Here is a 16,043-nt window from a genome sequence, read left to right on the forward strand (position 1 = left end):
GATATTTACGACACAAGTGAGTTAACAGCATCATTAAGATACGCGTGTAAAAGCTGCACAAGTATCTTAACGGAGTTAACTCGCGATCGTTACCCAGTGTTGCCACAAGCTTATTTTTCATCGGGGTAGATTATCACGAGATAGCGGGGTAAAATTGTCTTACAAAGGGATAGATCTACCTCGAATGGGATAGCTGTGGCAACATTGCCGCTGTCAGACTTCCTCTGGCGAGTTACTTACCAGCATTCTTTTGTACCTGGATGACACTGCTTTTTGCTAAAACTGCCATCACCCTCGCAGGAAGGAATATATACTTTTCCCGCAGGCATTCCAGACTCATGAGCCTGATGTTCTGCTAGTGTTTTCTGATGCTGACAAGCTGAAAAAAGATAGAATTAGAGTTATGGTGTTGGAGACTCAATAAAAGTATTTCCTTACCGGTATAGAGTAAGGGTTCTACGCATTGAGTACCACAACCGTTCGAGCAACACCTCATTGTTCCGTTGCAGATGGAGTCTGAGTAGCATTCGAAATCGCAAGTTGTCGATGTTGCTGGTACTAAGTAAGGACATTGACCGACCTTTTTAGGGAGGCCTAAAAAAATTTAAGACCTATTTATAAAAATAAATAAAAACTTATTATCTCCCCAGATAATTTCATGCAAAAGTTGTATTTGACTTTTTTAAAGAAAAGCGTTAAAATTGAACTTTCGTCTAGAATTTCGTTTCATTTGGAATCGGCATTTAAATGTTATTTGCAAAAATCTGCCTTCAAAATACCACTATTTGTCTACTATTTTATTTACAACCACACCATTAATCATAGAAGTAGTGTTACAATTTTTTTCCATAGCAACTGTTAAAATTCCCTGATATCTATCAAAAATAGTAGATAAAATAGTACTTTAACCGCAAGGGTAGATTAAATGATACTTTAACAACGAGGATAGGTTAAAATCTTTATTTCTTCTCGCACGTTTTTTAATTGCTTCCATTTTTGAAAATTTTTGTATTCCTTTTCATAAGTTATTCGGGATTTAAATGGAAGTAGTTTGGATATGGCGTTTGTCGCCTCAGCCTGAATATCTGTTGGTAATTTACTTATTTGGTTTTGAGCCACTTCTGGTTCCAATTCAATCAGCGATCGACACGAAAGAGAATTAAAAAATATTGACTCAAAACTGACAACAAAAGAGACAGCTTTATTTATTTGTCAAATTACATAGAAACCAACGCCAACCCAGCACAATATTTTTTCTACTCGTAATAAATTCCTTGAAATAATAATTTCTGAATATTTTTTAAAACGTAACTGGCTATGGAAAAAAAATATTGTTTTATACACAACGATAAAATTGCATTATCGTCTTCCGAAATTAATTCACTCGCGATTTCATTGCTCGTGAATTAATCTTTTAACTAATTACAAGACGATAAAATGGTATTTTATCGTCTTGTATAAAAAATAACTAATTTTTAGCATAAAAAACACAATAAAAATTCCAATATTTTTTAAACTTACATGCGGGAACAGGTGGACAATAATGATCTTTACAGCTAACCTCGACCAACTGACACTGCTCATCATCGTTGCAAGTAACGCTAGTGCAAGGATCTCGGCACTGACAAGTAGGACATCCTGTATAATATAATAAATTTAGTAATCCTACCGTAAAATAATTTTGATGTATATTTAAACGATATACACAAATAAAAAAACAGAAATAATATGTCTGTTGTAATTATATAAAAAAAACAAGTATGTAGGACATGCTGTATATTAATAATAATATAATCAATTTAACAACTTGAGAAAAATAACTTAAAAAATACTTAAAATGGCAAATTACATAAGAAAAAAGGTAATTAGTTAAAATTGTTTTGAAGAACAATGAAGCACTAATGTAAATTTAAATACAGTGCTGTAATGATAAATTTTCTCTTTAATATGTGTGTTTAAAGAACTGCATATTGTGGGAAAATATCTAGATGAAATTGTAGAAGAGAATTTTGTGTATTTTGCCATTAGATGCTTAGAAATTTTTGTTGAACTTTTTGTTTCTACATAACGACTTCTTATTCTAAATAATTTTATTTTTTAACATGCTTTTGAAGAATTTTAGGAAAAAATTGTTTGGTTATGGTACTTGACTATTAATTACTAATTTCAAAACACCAAAATATTTGTTTTTTTTTGTAAATTTATATAAATGTTTATCATAACATTAGTGGCAATATTTTCAAAATTTTGTAATAACAAATCCACTATAATAGACTGAATATTATTTATATTAATGTTCAGTCCATTATAGTGGGTTATATATATATATAAAACTACCATGCAATAGAAAAAAAAACGGCGTCAAAGACGGCTGGGGAATAACAATCAAAAATTATTTTTAAATGGTGTAGTTTAAAATAAGAGAAAAAAATATTTTTTGGAATTAGATTTGGTCTCTGGTAACATTCTATCCTTTTTTTAGTTTTTCTATAATTAGTTCTAATTTTTGACAAGTTTTTTTTAGAAATTGACATCGCCAAAATTATCAACGATTATCATTCCCCAGCTATCTTCGACGCCGTTTTTTTATCGAGTGGTATTTTGTTATTATGTTATTATTTATGTATTATTATTTACCTGTTTCCTCTGATAATATGAATCCATATTCGCATCCCATTCTACAAGTTAAATCAAGACATTCGCTATTGTTTCTCAATTCTTCGCAGTTAGTTGAGTTATCTTTCGTCCTACAAGATTACAAAAATTAGTTAAAAAGAGTTATGTAAATAGTCATTCAATACTAATCATACTATTGACTAAATAAAATTAATATTGATTAATTTTCTTCTCCAAAAACAATTTACCTGGTTTTTGGTATTTCTGTTCCAAAGCTATCCACACACCAGCATTCTTTCGTTTTTGGATCGCACTGAGTAGGGAAGTAGTTACCTTCGAAATCACATTCTGGAGTTGGTAGGGCCAAGTTCATACCTTCCCTGGTACCTTCCATACTTTCTGAGAAATCGTGGAGATATTCACACACTAAAATTTTAAAAAAGAATATCATAAACACAATAGGTAAAATATAACCTCATCCGACTTTTATTTATTTACATTTTCTCTGATTAGCACTAAAAATCAGTTAAAATATGTATAATAACCAACATTAAAAGTAATAACCCTTAATCTACTAACTCGTTTGTGGTCTCTCTTCTTCCCGATTGAAATCCTCCGAGGCTTCTCCTTCCAACTGATCCTTTTCCTCCACTTCTTCCATTGGACAACAGACTGCTTGAGTCGATCCAGGTACCGCTGTACATTCGTACGATGCAGGACAAAGAGTACCGTCTTCAGATCTGAGCGCGCAGGCTACTGGGGCACCGCTGAGATCATCGGTCAGAGGCGTGCCTTGGTCGCAGGGGTTGGCGTACACAGCTTTTGGACGACCTGAAAATCAAATACCAATTGAAAATTAATAATTTCCTAGGTATGGATAGTCTGCAAGGCAAATATGTATAAAATTTGTCCGAGGCAGGGAACACTTCGACAGATGACATCTAAAAATGACAGAAAATGTAATTTGTCTGCAACTTAAATGAACAGTCAACAACTGTCAGTCTCAATTATTCTCTCTTACAGACTTTACAGAATTTAAAACAAAATATTCTTACAATTTGCGAATATTTCTATACAGGGTGTTTCAAAAAACATGTGCCTTCAAACAGAAGTAAGGAATTTGGTGTATACAAAGTTAAGAAACATACTTACAGACGGGTAAAGATGGACATAAGAAATCGCTACACGTTGATTCCTTGACATTGACGCATTCCTCATCCTCTGGACACGTGTATCCGTCACAAGGATCGTCACATTTGCACGTGTGACAGCCATCTTCTCCCAATTTGAAACCATATTCGCACACTGCAGCACATTCTAGACGCTCACATTCGTTGCCTTTATTATCTAAGCTTCTAGCCACTGTTTGTGAACGCGCTAAAAACAAAAATTAACTTCCAAAAAACATATTCTTAATTCTTTATTATTCACATTACCATTGCTACTTTTCCCGCTCTACAAACTTTATAATTATTTATTATTTATATTTTTTCTTTATAATATACAGTAAAAGTTCCCATTTCGGCCACTTCTAAAAAGCGGTCACTTCTGTTAGCGGTCAATTTTCAGTTGTTTGAATTAATCTTAGGGGAAGTGAGGTACAGAGAGTGACAAATACAATACAAATTCGTCAGTAGTTTGCTGAAATTTTTGGGAGATATAGAATCAGTTTAGTTTCTTACTCTGAAAGAACAGCAACCATGTCTTTGAAACGTAAACGTTTGTCTATTAAAGAGAAATTAAATATTGTCGCGGAAAGTGAAAAATATAACAGCAGTGCTCGAAAGTTGGCGGAAAAGTTTGGTGTTGGAAGAACGCAAGTGAACGACATTTTAAAAAACAAAGTGGAATTAAAAAAAATGTTTGAAGAAGAAGGATGCAATGCAGATAAAAAACGAAAGTTTCCTAAAACAGAAGGATTTGCAATCGATCAACTAGTTTACGAATGGTTTTGTAAGGCAAGGAACAAAAACATACCCATATCGGGAACCTTAATTCGGGAAAAAGCTCTTGAGGTATCTACATCCTTGAAACTTAGTGAATTTAAGGCTTCAACTGGCTGGTTAAATAAGTTTTGCAAGAGACATAATATTAACTTCAAAACAATTTGTGGTGAGTCTGCAGATGTGGATGAAGTGACTGTTGAAGACTGGAAAACAAAATTAACAGCAATCATTAAGGAATACGACACTAAAGACATTTTTAATGCAGACGAAACAGGGCTTTATTATATGGCAATGCCAAACAAAACCTTTGCTTTAAAGAATGATAAATGTGCTGGCAAAAAATCAGCTAAACAACGAGTGACACTGCTTTTCTGTTGCAGCATGCATGGTGAGAAGGAAAATCCGCTAGTTATAGGTAAGAGCAAAAACCCGAGATGTTTTAAAGGAGCGCATGTAGATAAATTGCCGATAGAATGGGTATCCAACAAAAAAGCTTGGATGACGACAGATATAATGACATCTTGGCTCAAAACCTTTGACACCAAAATGAAACGGCAGGGTAGAAAAGTTCTTTTATTTTTGGATAATGCCACGTCTCACCCAAAAATAGAACTTGAAAATGTTCGTATAATTTTTTTTCCTCCAAATACGACATCTCATTGCCAGCCGTTGGACCAAGGAATTATTCAAAATTTTAAATTAAAATATCGTCAATTTTTTATTAAAAGACTTTTGACTTTTACTAATACCGAAGAAACGATGGAAAAGGCTAAAGAGAGCATAAATTTGGCAAGTACTATGGTGTGGATAAGTACAGCATGGAAAAATGTTACATCGAACACTATAAAAAAATGTTTCCAAAAAGCGGGATTTGCAACCGTCAAAGGGGACGATGCATTTGACGAAGAGGACGACATTCCTTTAAGTCAGTTATCTTCAATTTTAAAAAACATGCCAGGAAGTCCAGATCTTAAAGAATATCTGACAGTCGATTCAGATGTCCCTACGGAAAATCCTAGTTTAGAGATGCAGGGAATAATCCAGGAATTTACAAACAACAAGGACAGACAGGACTCCACTCAAGCCGAAGAGGAAGAAGATGAAGGCCAAGACATTCTGTGTTCATCTATAAATAATATGAGTGAAGTATGTGAAAAATTAAGAGAGATTCAGAATTTTTTGGTGATTCAAAATAAAGACGAACTAGCGGTTGATATTGCCCATACTTTGATGAAATTTGAAAGTGAAATTACAAAAATCAAAATTAAAAATTTAAAGCAGACTACCATTAATCAGTTTTTCACCATATAAAATAAGGTTATCATTTTGTAACTTTTTAAAGTCAATTGTACATATGTATATAAGAATACCTATGTGTAAAATACATAAGTACACGTTTCCAAAATAAAGGCCTTTTACATTGGTATCTGTATTTTATTGTTCCCAATAGTGGCCACTTCCCTTAACGGCCACATTCCTTTGAAAATTTTTGTGGCCGCTATATGGAAGTTTTACTGTATTACAATAGTATTTCTCGAAAACTACAGCTACCGCGTGGAAGAAGGATGCTACAATCTGAAGATGAAAAGTACTTAAAAGTTACAAAGTTACAAAGTCACAAACCAAAAAAGACAATATGAAAATTACTAGTTGCAGATTACACAAGAATGCTAATATATCTGTTCAAGTTAATTTAGTACACAATTACATTAATAAAATACCCCCTTCCCATTGAATAGACCAAATAAGTCTTCAAACCTATTACCTTTTTACATAGAGTGAAACGAATATATTGATTTTAAATTTTTCTAATTATACAGGGTGGTCCGAACTGTATTCTGGAAACTTCGGCAGCATATTCTGCAGATAAAAATAAGTAAAAAAGTTCGTATAAATGTACGTCCTAAAATGGTTCGTTTCGGAGATACAGGGTGTAGAAGTTTCATTTTTATTTAAGTAACGTCAATATTTGGATGAAAATTGGTGTCTGGGAGTTTTTTGACATGAGAAATTTGATTTTTAAGTCAATATGACTCCTACTTGTAGAGGGCACCACCTACATATTTTTTAACTGGTTTGAAGAGCAATAACTTTTCTTCCGTACCTGTATAAGACTATCGAGTAAAAAAATATACATTTACGACTTTTTTTACGTAAAAAAGGTCTCTTGGTAAAAATCGCTACGAGTAATGGTTCTCGAGATATTTGAAATCGAAATTATCAATACCTGTCATCATTGACATAATAAATTAAACATGTTGACTAAATAGTTATTAGACTGAAATCATAAATTTGAAATGTTTTTGTGCCAAAAGTTCAGCAGAAACTGTTTTATCATCATTTTTTCGCAGACAAATTTATGATTAATTAAAAAAAATTCTCAAATTTATTATTTCAGTCAAGTAACTATGTAGTCAACGTATTTTTGATCAACAATGACATGCAGTGACTATTTCCATACTAAATATCTTGAGAACGATTGCTCGTAGCGATTTTTACCAAGAGACAATTTTTCCGTAAAAAATCACGGAAATGTATATTCTTTCACTCAGTAGTTCTATACAGGTACCGACAAAAAGTTATTACTCTTGAAAAGAGTTAAAACACATGTAGGTGGCGCCCCCTACAAATAGGAGTCATATTGACATCAAAATCAAACTTCTCATGTCAAAAAACTCCCATACACTAATTTTCTTCCAAATACTGACGTTATTTCAGAAATTATTTGGAAAAAATCGAAATAAAAATGAAACTTCTACACCCTGTATCTCCGAAACTAAGTATTTTAGGACATACAGTGGTGGCCAAAAGTATGGAAACTTTTTTAATTTGTTATTTATGCTGAGAAATTAAAATATGAAATAAAACGCCTTATATAATCGTGACCTACAAATAATTTCCTACAAAACCTAATACATTTAAATAAAAAATTACAGCTATCAAAAAATATATAAAAAATTATGAATATTTTCTTGGTCAAAAGTATGGAAACTTGAGAAGAATGTTTATTAAAATTCAAGATAATATAAAAATTACTAATATTTAGTGGAATATCCCTATGAATTAATTACTTCTCTACATCTTCGTGGCATCGAATCGATCAATCTCGTACAATCTTTACTGGAAATGGCCGCCCATTCAGTTTTTAGCACTTCCCATAATTCGTTTTTATTTGAAATAGAATGGCTTCGAATTTTGCTATCCAAATAGTCCCATAAATTTTCTATGGGGTAAAGATCCGAAGACTGTGAGGGCAATCCATTAGTGGAACATTATGTTCATTTAACCAATTTTGAACAAACCGAGATTTGTGCTTGGGATCATTGTCTTGCTGGAACAACCATCTGAGTGGCATTTCTTCATCAGCATGAGGCAGCATATTATTCTCCAATATGTCTTTGTACAAAAAACGGTCCATTATCCCATTAATTTTAACAAGAGGACCAACACCTGAGCGAGATAAACACCCTCATACCATTATACTCCCACCCCCATGTTTTACTGTGGGCATCTGGTACTTATGGCTGTACCGTGTACCTTTTGGTCTTCGGACATAACGTCTCCCGTCGCTACCAAACAGTTGAAACTTGCTTTCGTCGCTAAACAGTACAGTATTCCATTTCTGATAAGACCAGGTGAGATGATCTTGAGCAAATTTAAACCGGGCCATCCTATTTTTCTTTGATATTACTGGTTTCTTCACCGCAACTCTTCCAAAAAGTCCCATGTCATCCAACCTTCTTCTCACCGTGCGTGCAGACACCGATATTCCCCTTTCACCCATTTCTCGAGAAATGTCTGTGGATGTTTTTCTTGGATCTCCCATTGATATTCTCTTCATTACTTTCATTGTCCTGTTGCACAACTTTTTTGGTCTTCCTGACTTAAAAGCTGTTGAAACGTTCCCTGTTTTATTAAATTTACTAATTATTTTCGAAACGGTGCCTTTTAAAATGTTTAAATTTTTACTTATTTGAATTAGTTTATAACCGCTCTTGTATAATTCAACTATTTTATTTTTTAAATCCGTAGAGAAATATTTAGACTTGGGCATGATGTTTATGTTTATCTGAAGCAAATCGTACCGTTTATCAGCTTAAACTAAATAATTTTAATGTATTTATTTATGGTTTCCATACTTTTGGCCACAAGAAATCTATTGTTCTACAAAAACTGCTAAACAGATTTTTTTCGCTGTGTAATTTTTGGAATACTTTTATTTGCTGATAAGCTGTTCATTTATATTCCTGAGAGTTTAAGCATAGCAATATTTTCTGTGATATTTTAAAAAGTAAAAACTTTCCATACTTTTTTCCACCACTGTACATTTATACGAACTTTTTTACTTATTTTTATCTGTAGAATATGCTGCCAAAGTTTCCGGAATACAATTCGGATCACCCTGTATGTATTTTCTTAAGTTGCACTTCAAAAATAGAAGGCAAGTAGCTATGAAGAATCGTTTTATAAATACAATACTTTAATAATTTATACTTTGATGATAATGAGACTGACTACCCTCTGGATATCAATTAGTAGGGCAGTCAATTTACAATTAACCCGCTACAATAATAAGTAGTATTAAGACACCATCTAAAGAGAAAGATCACACACTGTCTCTAAGATTATATTTTCTATAATTACATAAAATTTATTTAGTGTGGATTATTTAAACGATTATTCAAAAAAAACTTACCATCCACGATGGAACAATTTACAATATCGGAGGGTCCCATAGATCCTCGAATTTTCCTGCCCATCCTGTCCACGCACCAACAAACCAATCCGTTTCTGCTGCACTGTCTGGGTTCAAATTGACCATCGTCGGTACATTGGGGTATATAACCACGCCCTGCTCTTTCACTAACCGCTAAGACTTCCGATAGGGCTTTCTGATGATAACATTCTTAAAAGAAAAACATTATTTATTTTAATAGTCAGAATTAACAAAAATACACACACCGGAAAAATCTAGGGATATCATTTTATTAAAGTTAAAAATAAATGTTTTGAATAAACAACCACATATTTGTAGGCCGATTATTTCTACTTCGATTGAAACGAAGTAGTCACACTAGTTATTTCTAAATTTGGGATATTTGCAGAAGTGTTTGTGCATTTTTTGTCAAATGTATAAAAAGCACCTAGCATCAACTGTTCGAATTTAACCTGTACTGGCTATGTTTTTATGATAACTGGCTAGCATTCATTCAAATAACTCTGTTTAGTATTAAACTACATTATGGAGCGTAGACATCTTAACAGAGACGAAATGCTGTGAGACGAACTAACAGAGACGAAAGGCTCGTGTATGCTCGAAGCTGGAATGCGCCAAATCGACGTAGCTAGAGCATTAAATACAACGCAAAGTGTAATATCGCGATTAAGTGCACGCTACCATGAAAGTGGTGATGTTGCTGAAAGGCACACAGGGCGACATTGCATTACTACCCCTCAGCAAGATTATTTTTTACAATTAAATGCTCGACGCCGACCGACTCTTACAGCACCAGAGCTTAGTTTAATTCTCCAGGAAACACATAATGTAACCCTTAGTCCTGACACTGTTCGCAATAGATTAAGAGAGGTCAACTTAAGAAGCAGACGCCCCTGGAGAGCTCAACCCTTAACGAGAGGAAATCGAGAGGTACGATATTTGTGGGCTCAAGATCATGTTCAGTGGTCGAATGAACAATGGGCCAATGTTCTCTTCACGGATGAGTCACGCTTTGGAATTCATCCGGATTCGAGAAGGCTTAGGGTATGGAGAGAGCCGGGAAATCTTATTCGGTTGGATCATGTTCAGGAAGTGCACCCTTATCAAGTGGAACAGTTATGGTCTGGGGAGAAGTCCAGTTAGGCCGAAAAACCGATCTCGTTTTTCTTGAAAGGTTTCTAACAGGAATCACATATCGTGATTTAATTCTTGAGCCTGTCGTGTTACCATATGCCAATGATTTTGGGAGAAACTTCATTCTCATGCATGACAATGCACGGCCTCATACAGCCAGAGTGGTAAGTGAGTTTATCAATGCTCATCAATTAAACATCTTACCCTGGCCGGCACAATCTCCTGACCTCAACCCCATCGAGCACGTATGGGACGCGGTCCAAAGAAGAATTTTGAGAATGGACATGCCTCGTGAAACTCGTAGGGATCTGGTTCGGGCCGTGAATGCAGCGTGGCAGGCTGTACCTCAAGAAGAGATCGACAACCTGATCAGGAGCATGGAGAGATGATTTAGGGCTGTAATGAACAGTAGAGGAGGCCATACCCTTTATTAAGTAAAAATGGTTTTATCTTTTTTTTAATTCCCAATTTAGAATTAAAAAAATGTGTGTATTTTTTTGAGTTCAATAAAAATCAAGGTAAATTTGAAAAATTCCGTAAATTTCGCATTTTTATTTCCAATACGTCCTGTAAACTATTTGTTTATTTTAATTTTATTATATCAGAAATGCAAATAATAAAATTACTGACGATGGCTGGATGAAATTGTAATATCCCTAGACTTTTCCGGTGTGGTATAATAATATATATATATATATATATATATATATATATATATATCCTAGTAAAAACATAAAATGTAACAAAACGCCAAGTCTAGCAACTAAGTTCTTTCACTACAAAAAGTTGTGAGATTGCATGTAAAACCAAGTCATTTTAGTTAATGTCATGGAAGCACTATAAATATATTTTTTTTATCCAAAGCTAAATATTGATAGGTAATAGATTACATCCCATTTTGACCTTATATTCTTAAAAATAGTTATTTTTATACAGGGTGGTCCGAACTGTACTCCGGATATGTCCTAAAATGATTAGTTTCGGATATTCAGTGTGTAGAACTTTCATTTTTATTTCGATTTTTTCCAAATAATTTCTGGAGTAACGTCAATATTTGGATGAAAGTTGGTATCTGGCAGTTTTTTGACATGAGAAATTCGATTTTGATGTCAATATGACGCTTATTTGTAGAGGGCGCCACCTACGTGTATTTTAACAGCTTTAAAGAGTAATACCTTTTCGTTCGTACCTATTTAAAACTGCTTAGTAAAAAAATATACATTTGCGACGTTTTTCACGTAAAAAAGGTCTCTTGATAAAAATCGCTACGAGCAACTGTTCTCAAGATATTTAGAAGGGAAATAATTAATACATGTCATTATTACCAAAAAATAAACACGTTGAGTAGACAGTTATTTGACCGAAATAATAAATTTGGGTAATTTATATTTTCTTAAATTAATTATAAATTTTTCGATGAAAAAATGATGATAAAAAATTTTCTGTTAAACATTTGGGCACAAAAACATTTCAAATTTATGATTTCAGTCTAATAACTATTTGGTCAACATGTTTAATTTGTCAATGATGTAGGTATTGATAATTTCAATTCCAAATATCTCGAGATTCGTTACTCGTAGCGATTTCTACCAAGAGACCTTTTTTACGTGGAAAACGTCATAAATGTATATTTTTTTACCGAGTAGTTTTATACAGGTACGGACGAAAAGTTATTACGCAAGAATTTTAAAACATACATTTACACGAACTTTATTACTTATTTTTACCTGTAGAATATGCTGCCGAAATTTCCGGAATACAGTTCGGACCACCCTGTAGATGTCCTAACTTTTTGTAGCGAAACTTACATTTTATGCTTTTGATGGGATCTTGTTTCTCATTGTAGGTCATTATTTTTGTGTAATATATCTTTCAAAATAATATCAGTAGGAAAATAAATAAGAAAGCTAATCAAGTTCAATCATCAAACCAATAATAGCAATCGAACTTATAAAACGAAAAAAAAAACGTACCTATATTACGATTAGAGGCAATCGAACAGTCGAACATTTTAAAAACATACATATTTACGACTTTGCTTTGGGTAATAAACAGGGGAGCCAATATTTGGACAGTTCAAAATTTGCATGGGATTTCTTACAACAAAATGCCACCACCCGGTATACGAGTACAGTGTCTTACCTGTAATATTTTTCGGATGCATACAAGACGACCCACACTTTTCAGTCTGACAACATTTCTGTACCGATGGACATTCCAGATCGTGAGTACACATAATTCCACACTCAAATCCAGCCTCAGGCTCAATAGGACACTGTCCAGTTTTCTGTATTTTCAACGATGCCGGACAGCAAACTCCGTAATCGTTGCCTTTCTGGACTAAGCACTGGTACAGAGGTGGACAGCTGGGTTTGCCAGGGTCGGTGCCGCATAAAAATGGACGCACCGTATCACTGACACGAAGTGGATCACCAACGGGGCAAATGTTGTCCAGACTTCTGCCTCTTTTACCTGTAACAAATATATTTCATTAAGACAATCTCAAAAATTCTACCTAAGTTTATATTTTTTTCTTTATTTTAAGTATGAGACAATAAAGAGTATAAAAAATTGCACAGATATGAAGCATGGACCAGTTTCAGGAAGGCCGTGTAAGATTCGCGAAAACTATTTAAACGCTTTAGTGGCATTAGCTTGGATGCAAGAACACCATTTGGCAACAATTCCATAGCCAGCAGCTTTACCAGACCTTATTGAAAACATATGGGGACTAATGAAGATTGAAGTGGAACGAGCAGCTCCTCGAAATAAACAAGATTTGATTCGCTCAGTTTTACAGGCCTGGACTACCGTCACTGAACATTAAGGTGTGGACCTAGTTTGGGGTGTACCTGGATGTTTAGTTAAGTGTTTGGAGTTAAATGGAGGCTGTATAAGTAAATAAAATAAATTAATTTGTTATTTTTTTTTAACTCAAGTCCTAAAAATATATATCGATAATTGTAATTTTACTTTCTTTTTTCCGGATACTTTGTAGACGGACCGAATCAAAGAGTAGATAAGACAAGAGACGACAGTTCGCGCGGTACCTTTCATGTTTGAGTGGTGCGGAGAGTGACCTCGTCTCGCTTGTCCCTTTAAATTTTCGTAATATTTTCGCGGGAAGTTTGAAATAGACTATTATTAAAACTTGCCTGTATAGCTTATAAATAGTTACTGTATGGGTAAAGAAATAAATAGAAATGAAAAAAAAATGAGTTTTCTAAATATTATATGAAATAAATTATAATTAGAAACATATTTGTCGGGGAATAAAGATAATAAAAGCAATATTTTGTATATCTTTGGTAAACAAGATAAAGTGACCAAGTCGATTTGTAAGAAATGTTTTATTTACGTGTATTTTTTTTACATATGGACTTAAACAAGTGTAATATCACAACTGAAGAGTTTATGTACAAAAAAATAGAGTTGCTCAATTTTTTTTGTAAAAATATATTACAAGCTTCTAACCATGTCTTCGATCTATGAATTACAATTAGGTTAATAACATAATTATATAGTATATTTTCTATAAAAATACTTTTCAGGATCCTTTGGAAAAGAGTGAAATATTATGTTTGTCGAAGAATAAGACCTATTTTTGCAGTCTTTATAAGCACACACATTGCCACCATTTCGTCTTTTCCTGCTACTCGTGTCCTGTTCAGTATTCATATTTAACAATAATTACAAATTAGTACGCAACAAAAACGATACTAAAATTAAACCTTAAAAACTCTGAAAACACATTTTAAAAAGGCAAAAATGCAAGAAACAACTAATCAGATTTGTTTATGTTTAAGCCTGATTAGCACAGCTGATTAGCAGAGCTGATTAGCGTCCTAAAATCATAGGTTAGAATAAATAAAATACGCCGTTGTCAGATTTTCAGATTTTATCTGTTTATCTTTGAAATCGATCAACTTAGTTAGTAATTCTGTTTCTTTGATATTATCAGTACATTGCGAAAAAAGAACCTAAACCAACCTAAACTAAAAATTTACATTTCCGTATTAACATACGTTACTTATATCCTTCTTATATTATTAATTTATTTTTAGAAAATCTTGTTTATTTTTCAAAGAAATATACTTGGCAACAGACAAAATGGGACTTAGTGGGACCTTTAAATTTTAATATATCTGCGTCTCTCTCGCAAAATTCGACTTCTTTGTTCACTGTCGTCTCTTGTCTTATCTACTCTTTGACCGAAAGCTATTCTTGTATTATTTAGTTTCTCCGTCTTACTGAAAAATCTGTGTAAATCTGTGGTTAGGTGGTACGAAATTATCCGGGTGGTCTAGTAAATAAATAAATTCTAATTCTATATAATTTGATTGTATGATTAAACCTTCAGATAACGTGATATATGAATATGTTTGGATATATTTACCGGGTATACTATCAAGTCGGCTCCGTTTGATATTCTATTGAGATTTTAAAGATTATTATTTAAAACAATTTGCATATTTTCTTTAACATTTACCCTTCGATTGCGGTAGGCGGCTTTGAATTCTTGACCTACCCAGCTGGGATGGGTGAATCCACACGATCTCGCGCTCGACCATCTAAATGCTAATAGTTTCCTTCCACTTTGTTTCCACCTTTAAAATAGGAGGCAATATGTCAAGAAGATTCACATCGAGCTTTTCCATGTAGAAATCCGATTGGAAATGTTTCAATGTGATATTTAGACGATACACGACGGAAAGGAGATGTACAGGGTGGCTCAAATTCGACGCTCATCATTGGGATTTCGGAAACCGTAAGATATACAGGATCGGTTAAATGGAGGCAAAGTTGCGCAATTTGATGCTCAATAAAATGCCGTATTGCATTTTTATTTTTTATTTTTTTTGCATCAAATATTCTGGTGATGAAATCTTCTGTACGAAATGTCGGCAAATATCAATGTGACTATATATAGTATTTTAAGAGTGATGAAAGGATTTAATTAAATTGAAAAAAAAATCAGGTCCGTATTTAAAAAAATTGAGTTGATGATGGTCGCCAGAAGCCGAAACATCAGAGTCAATATTTAATCACACAGAGTTATAGAGCAGAAAAAATGGCCATGAAAATATGTTTTTCATTTTAAGTTATCTTAACAAATAAAGCCAGGAAACAATAGAAAACAAAATTGAAAATTCCGTTTTTTTTTTCGAATATATTCGGAAGTATTCGGAATTTTTCAAAATGCAATCCGGCATTTTATTGAGCATCAAATTGCGCAACTTTGCCTCCTTTTAACCGATCCTGTATCTCTTACGGTTTCCGAAATCCCAATGATGAGCGTCGAATTCGAGCCACCCTGTACAGAGTGTCCCATTTTCGTGTGTTTTACAGGGTTTCTCGTTTATATATAGAGGTAAAAAGATGTGGTTTTCTCAATTACTGTGCTGCTTTTTATAATTCTATTACAATTACACTACAGATTGGTCCTAACCCTCTTAGTTCCTGAAATACAGGGCAAATTTGAAAATGTTGCATTTTTTTGACTCCCTTCGTATCCTAAATAACTTATAACTTTTCAAAAAGACAAAAACTGAGTCCCGTAGAGACTTTCAATAACTAGTTTTTTGCTGGGAGCTGTCATTTTCAAAATATAAGTCAGACTTAATTTTTTA

General features: G+C 33.4%; 1 protein-coding gene across 1 annotated transcript in view; it reads right to left on the minus strand.

Annotated features, from left to right (window-relative positions):
* The window catches only part of LOC115887921 (fibrillin-1-like), a 72,192-nt gene that overhangs the window by 8,949 nt on the left and 47,200 nt on the right, over positions 1–16,043 (minus strand). The window contains exons 6-14 of the mRNA XM_030907454.1: positions 12,556–12,885; positions 9,259–9,468; positions 3,769–3,993; positions 3,196–3,447; positions 2,865–3,042; positions 2,638–2,747; positions 1,522–1,638; positions 439–594; positions 241–379 (exon numbers count right to left, since the gene is read on the minus strand). Of these exons, the coding sequence (XP_030763314.1) occupies positions 241–379; positions 439–594; positions 1,522–1,638; positions 2,638–2,747; positions 2,865–3,042; positions 3,196–3,447; positions 3,769–3,993; positions 9,259–9,468; positions 12,556–12,885 (1,717 nt within the window). The remainder of the gene's footprint in view (positions 1–240; positions 380–438; positions 595–1,521; positions 1,639–2,637; positions 2,748–2,864; positions 3,043–3,195; positions 3,448–3,768; positions 3,994–9,258; positions 9,469–12,555; positions 12,886–16,043) is intronic.

This window comes from Sitophilus oryzae, unplaced genomic scaffold, assembly GCF_002938485.1.
Source record: "Sitophilus oryzae breed Bouriz unplaced genomic scaffold, Soryzae_2.0 scaffold_682_pilon_pilon, whole genome shotgun sequence".
NCBI classification, from domain to species: Eukaryota; Metazoa; Arthropoda; class Insecta; order Coleoptera; family Curculionidae; genus Sitophilus; species Sitophilus oryzae.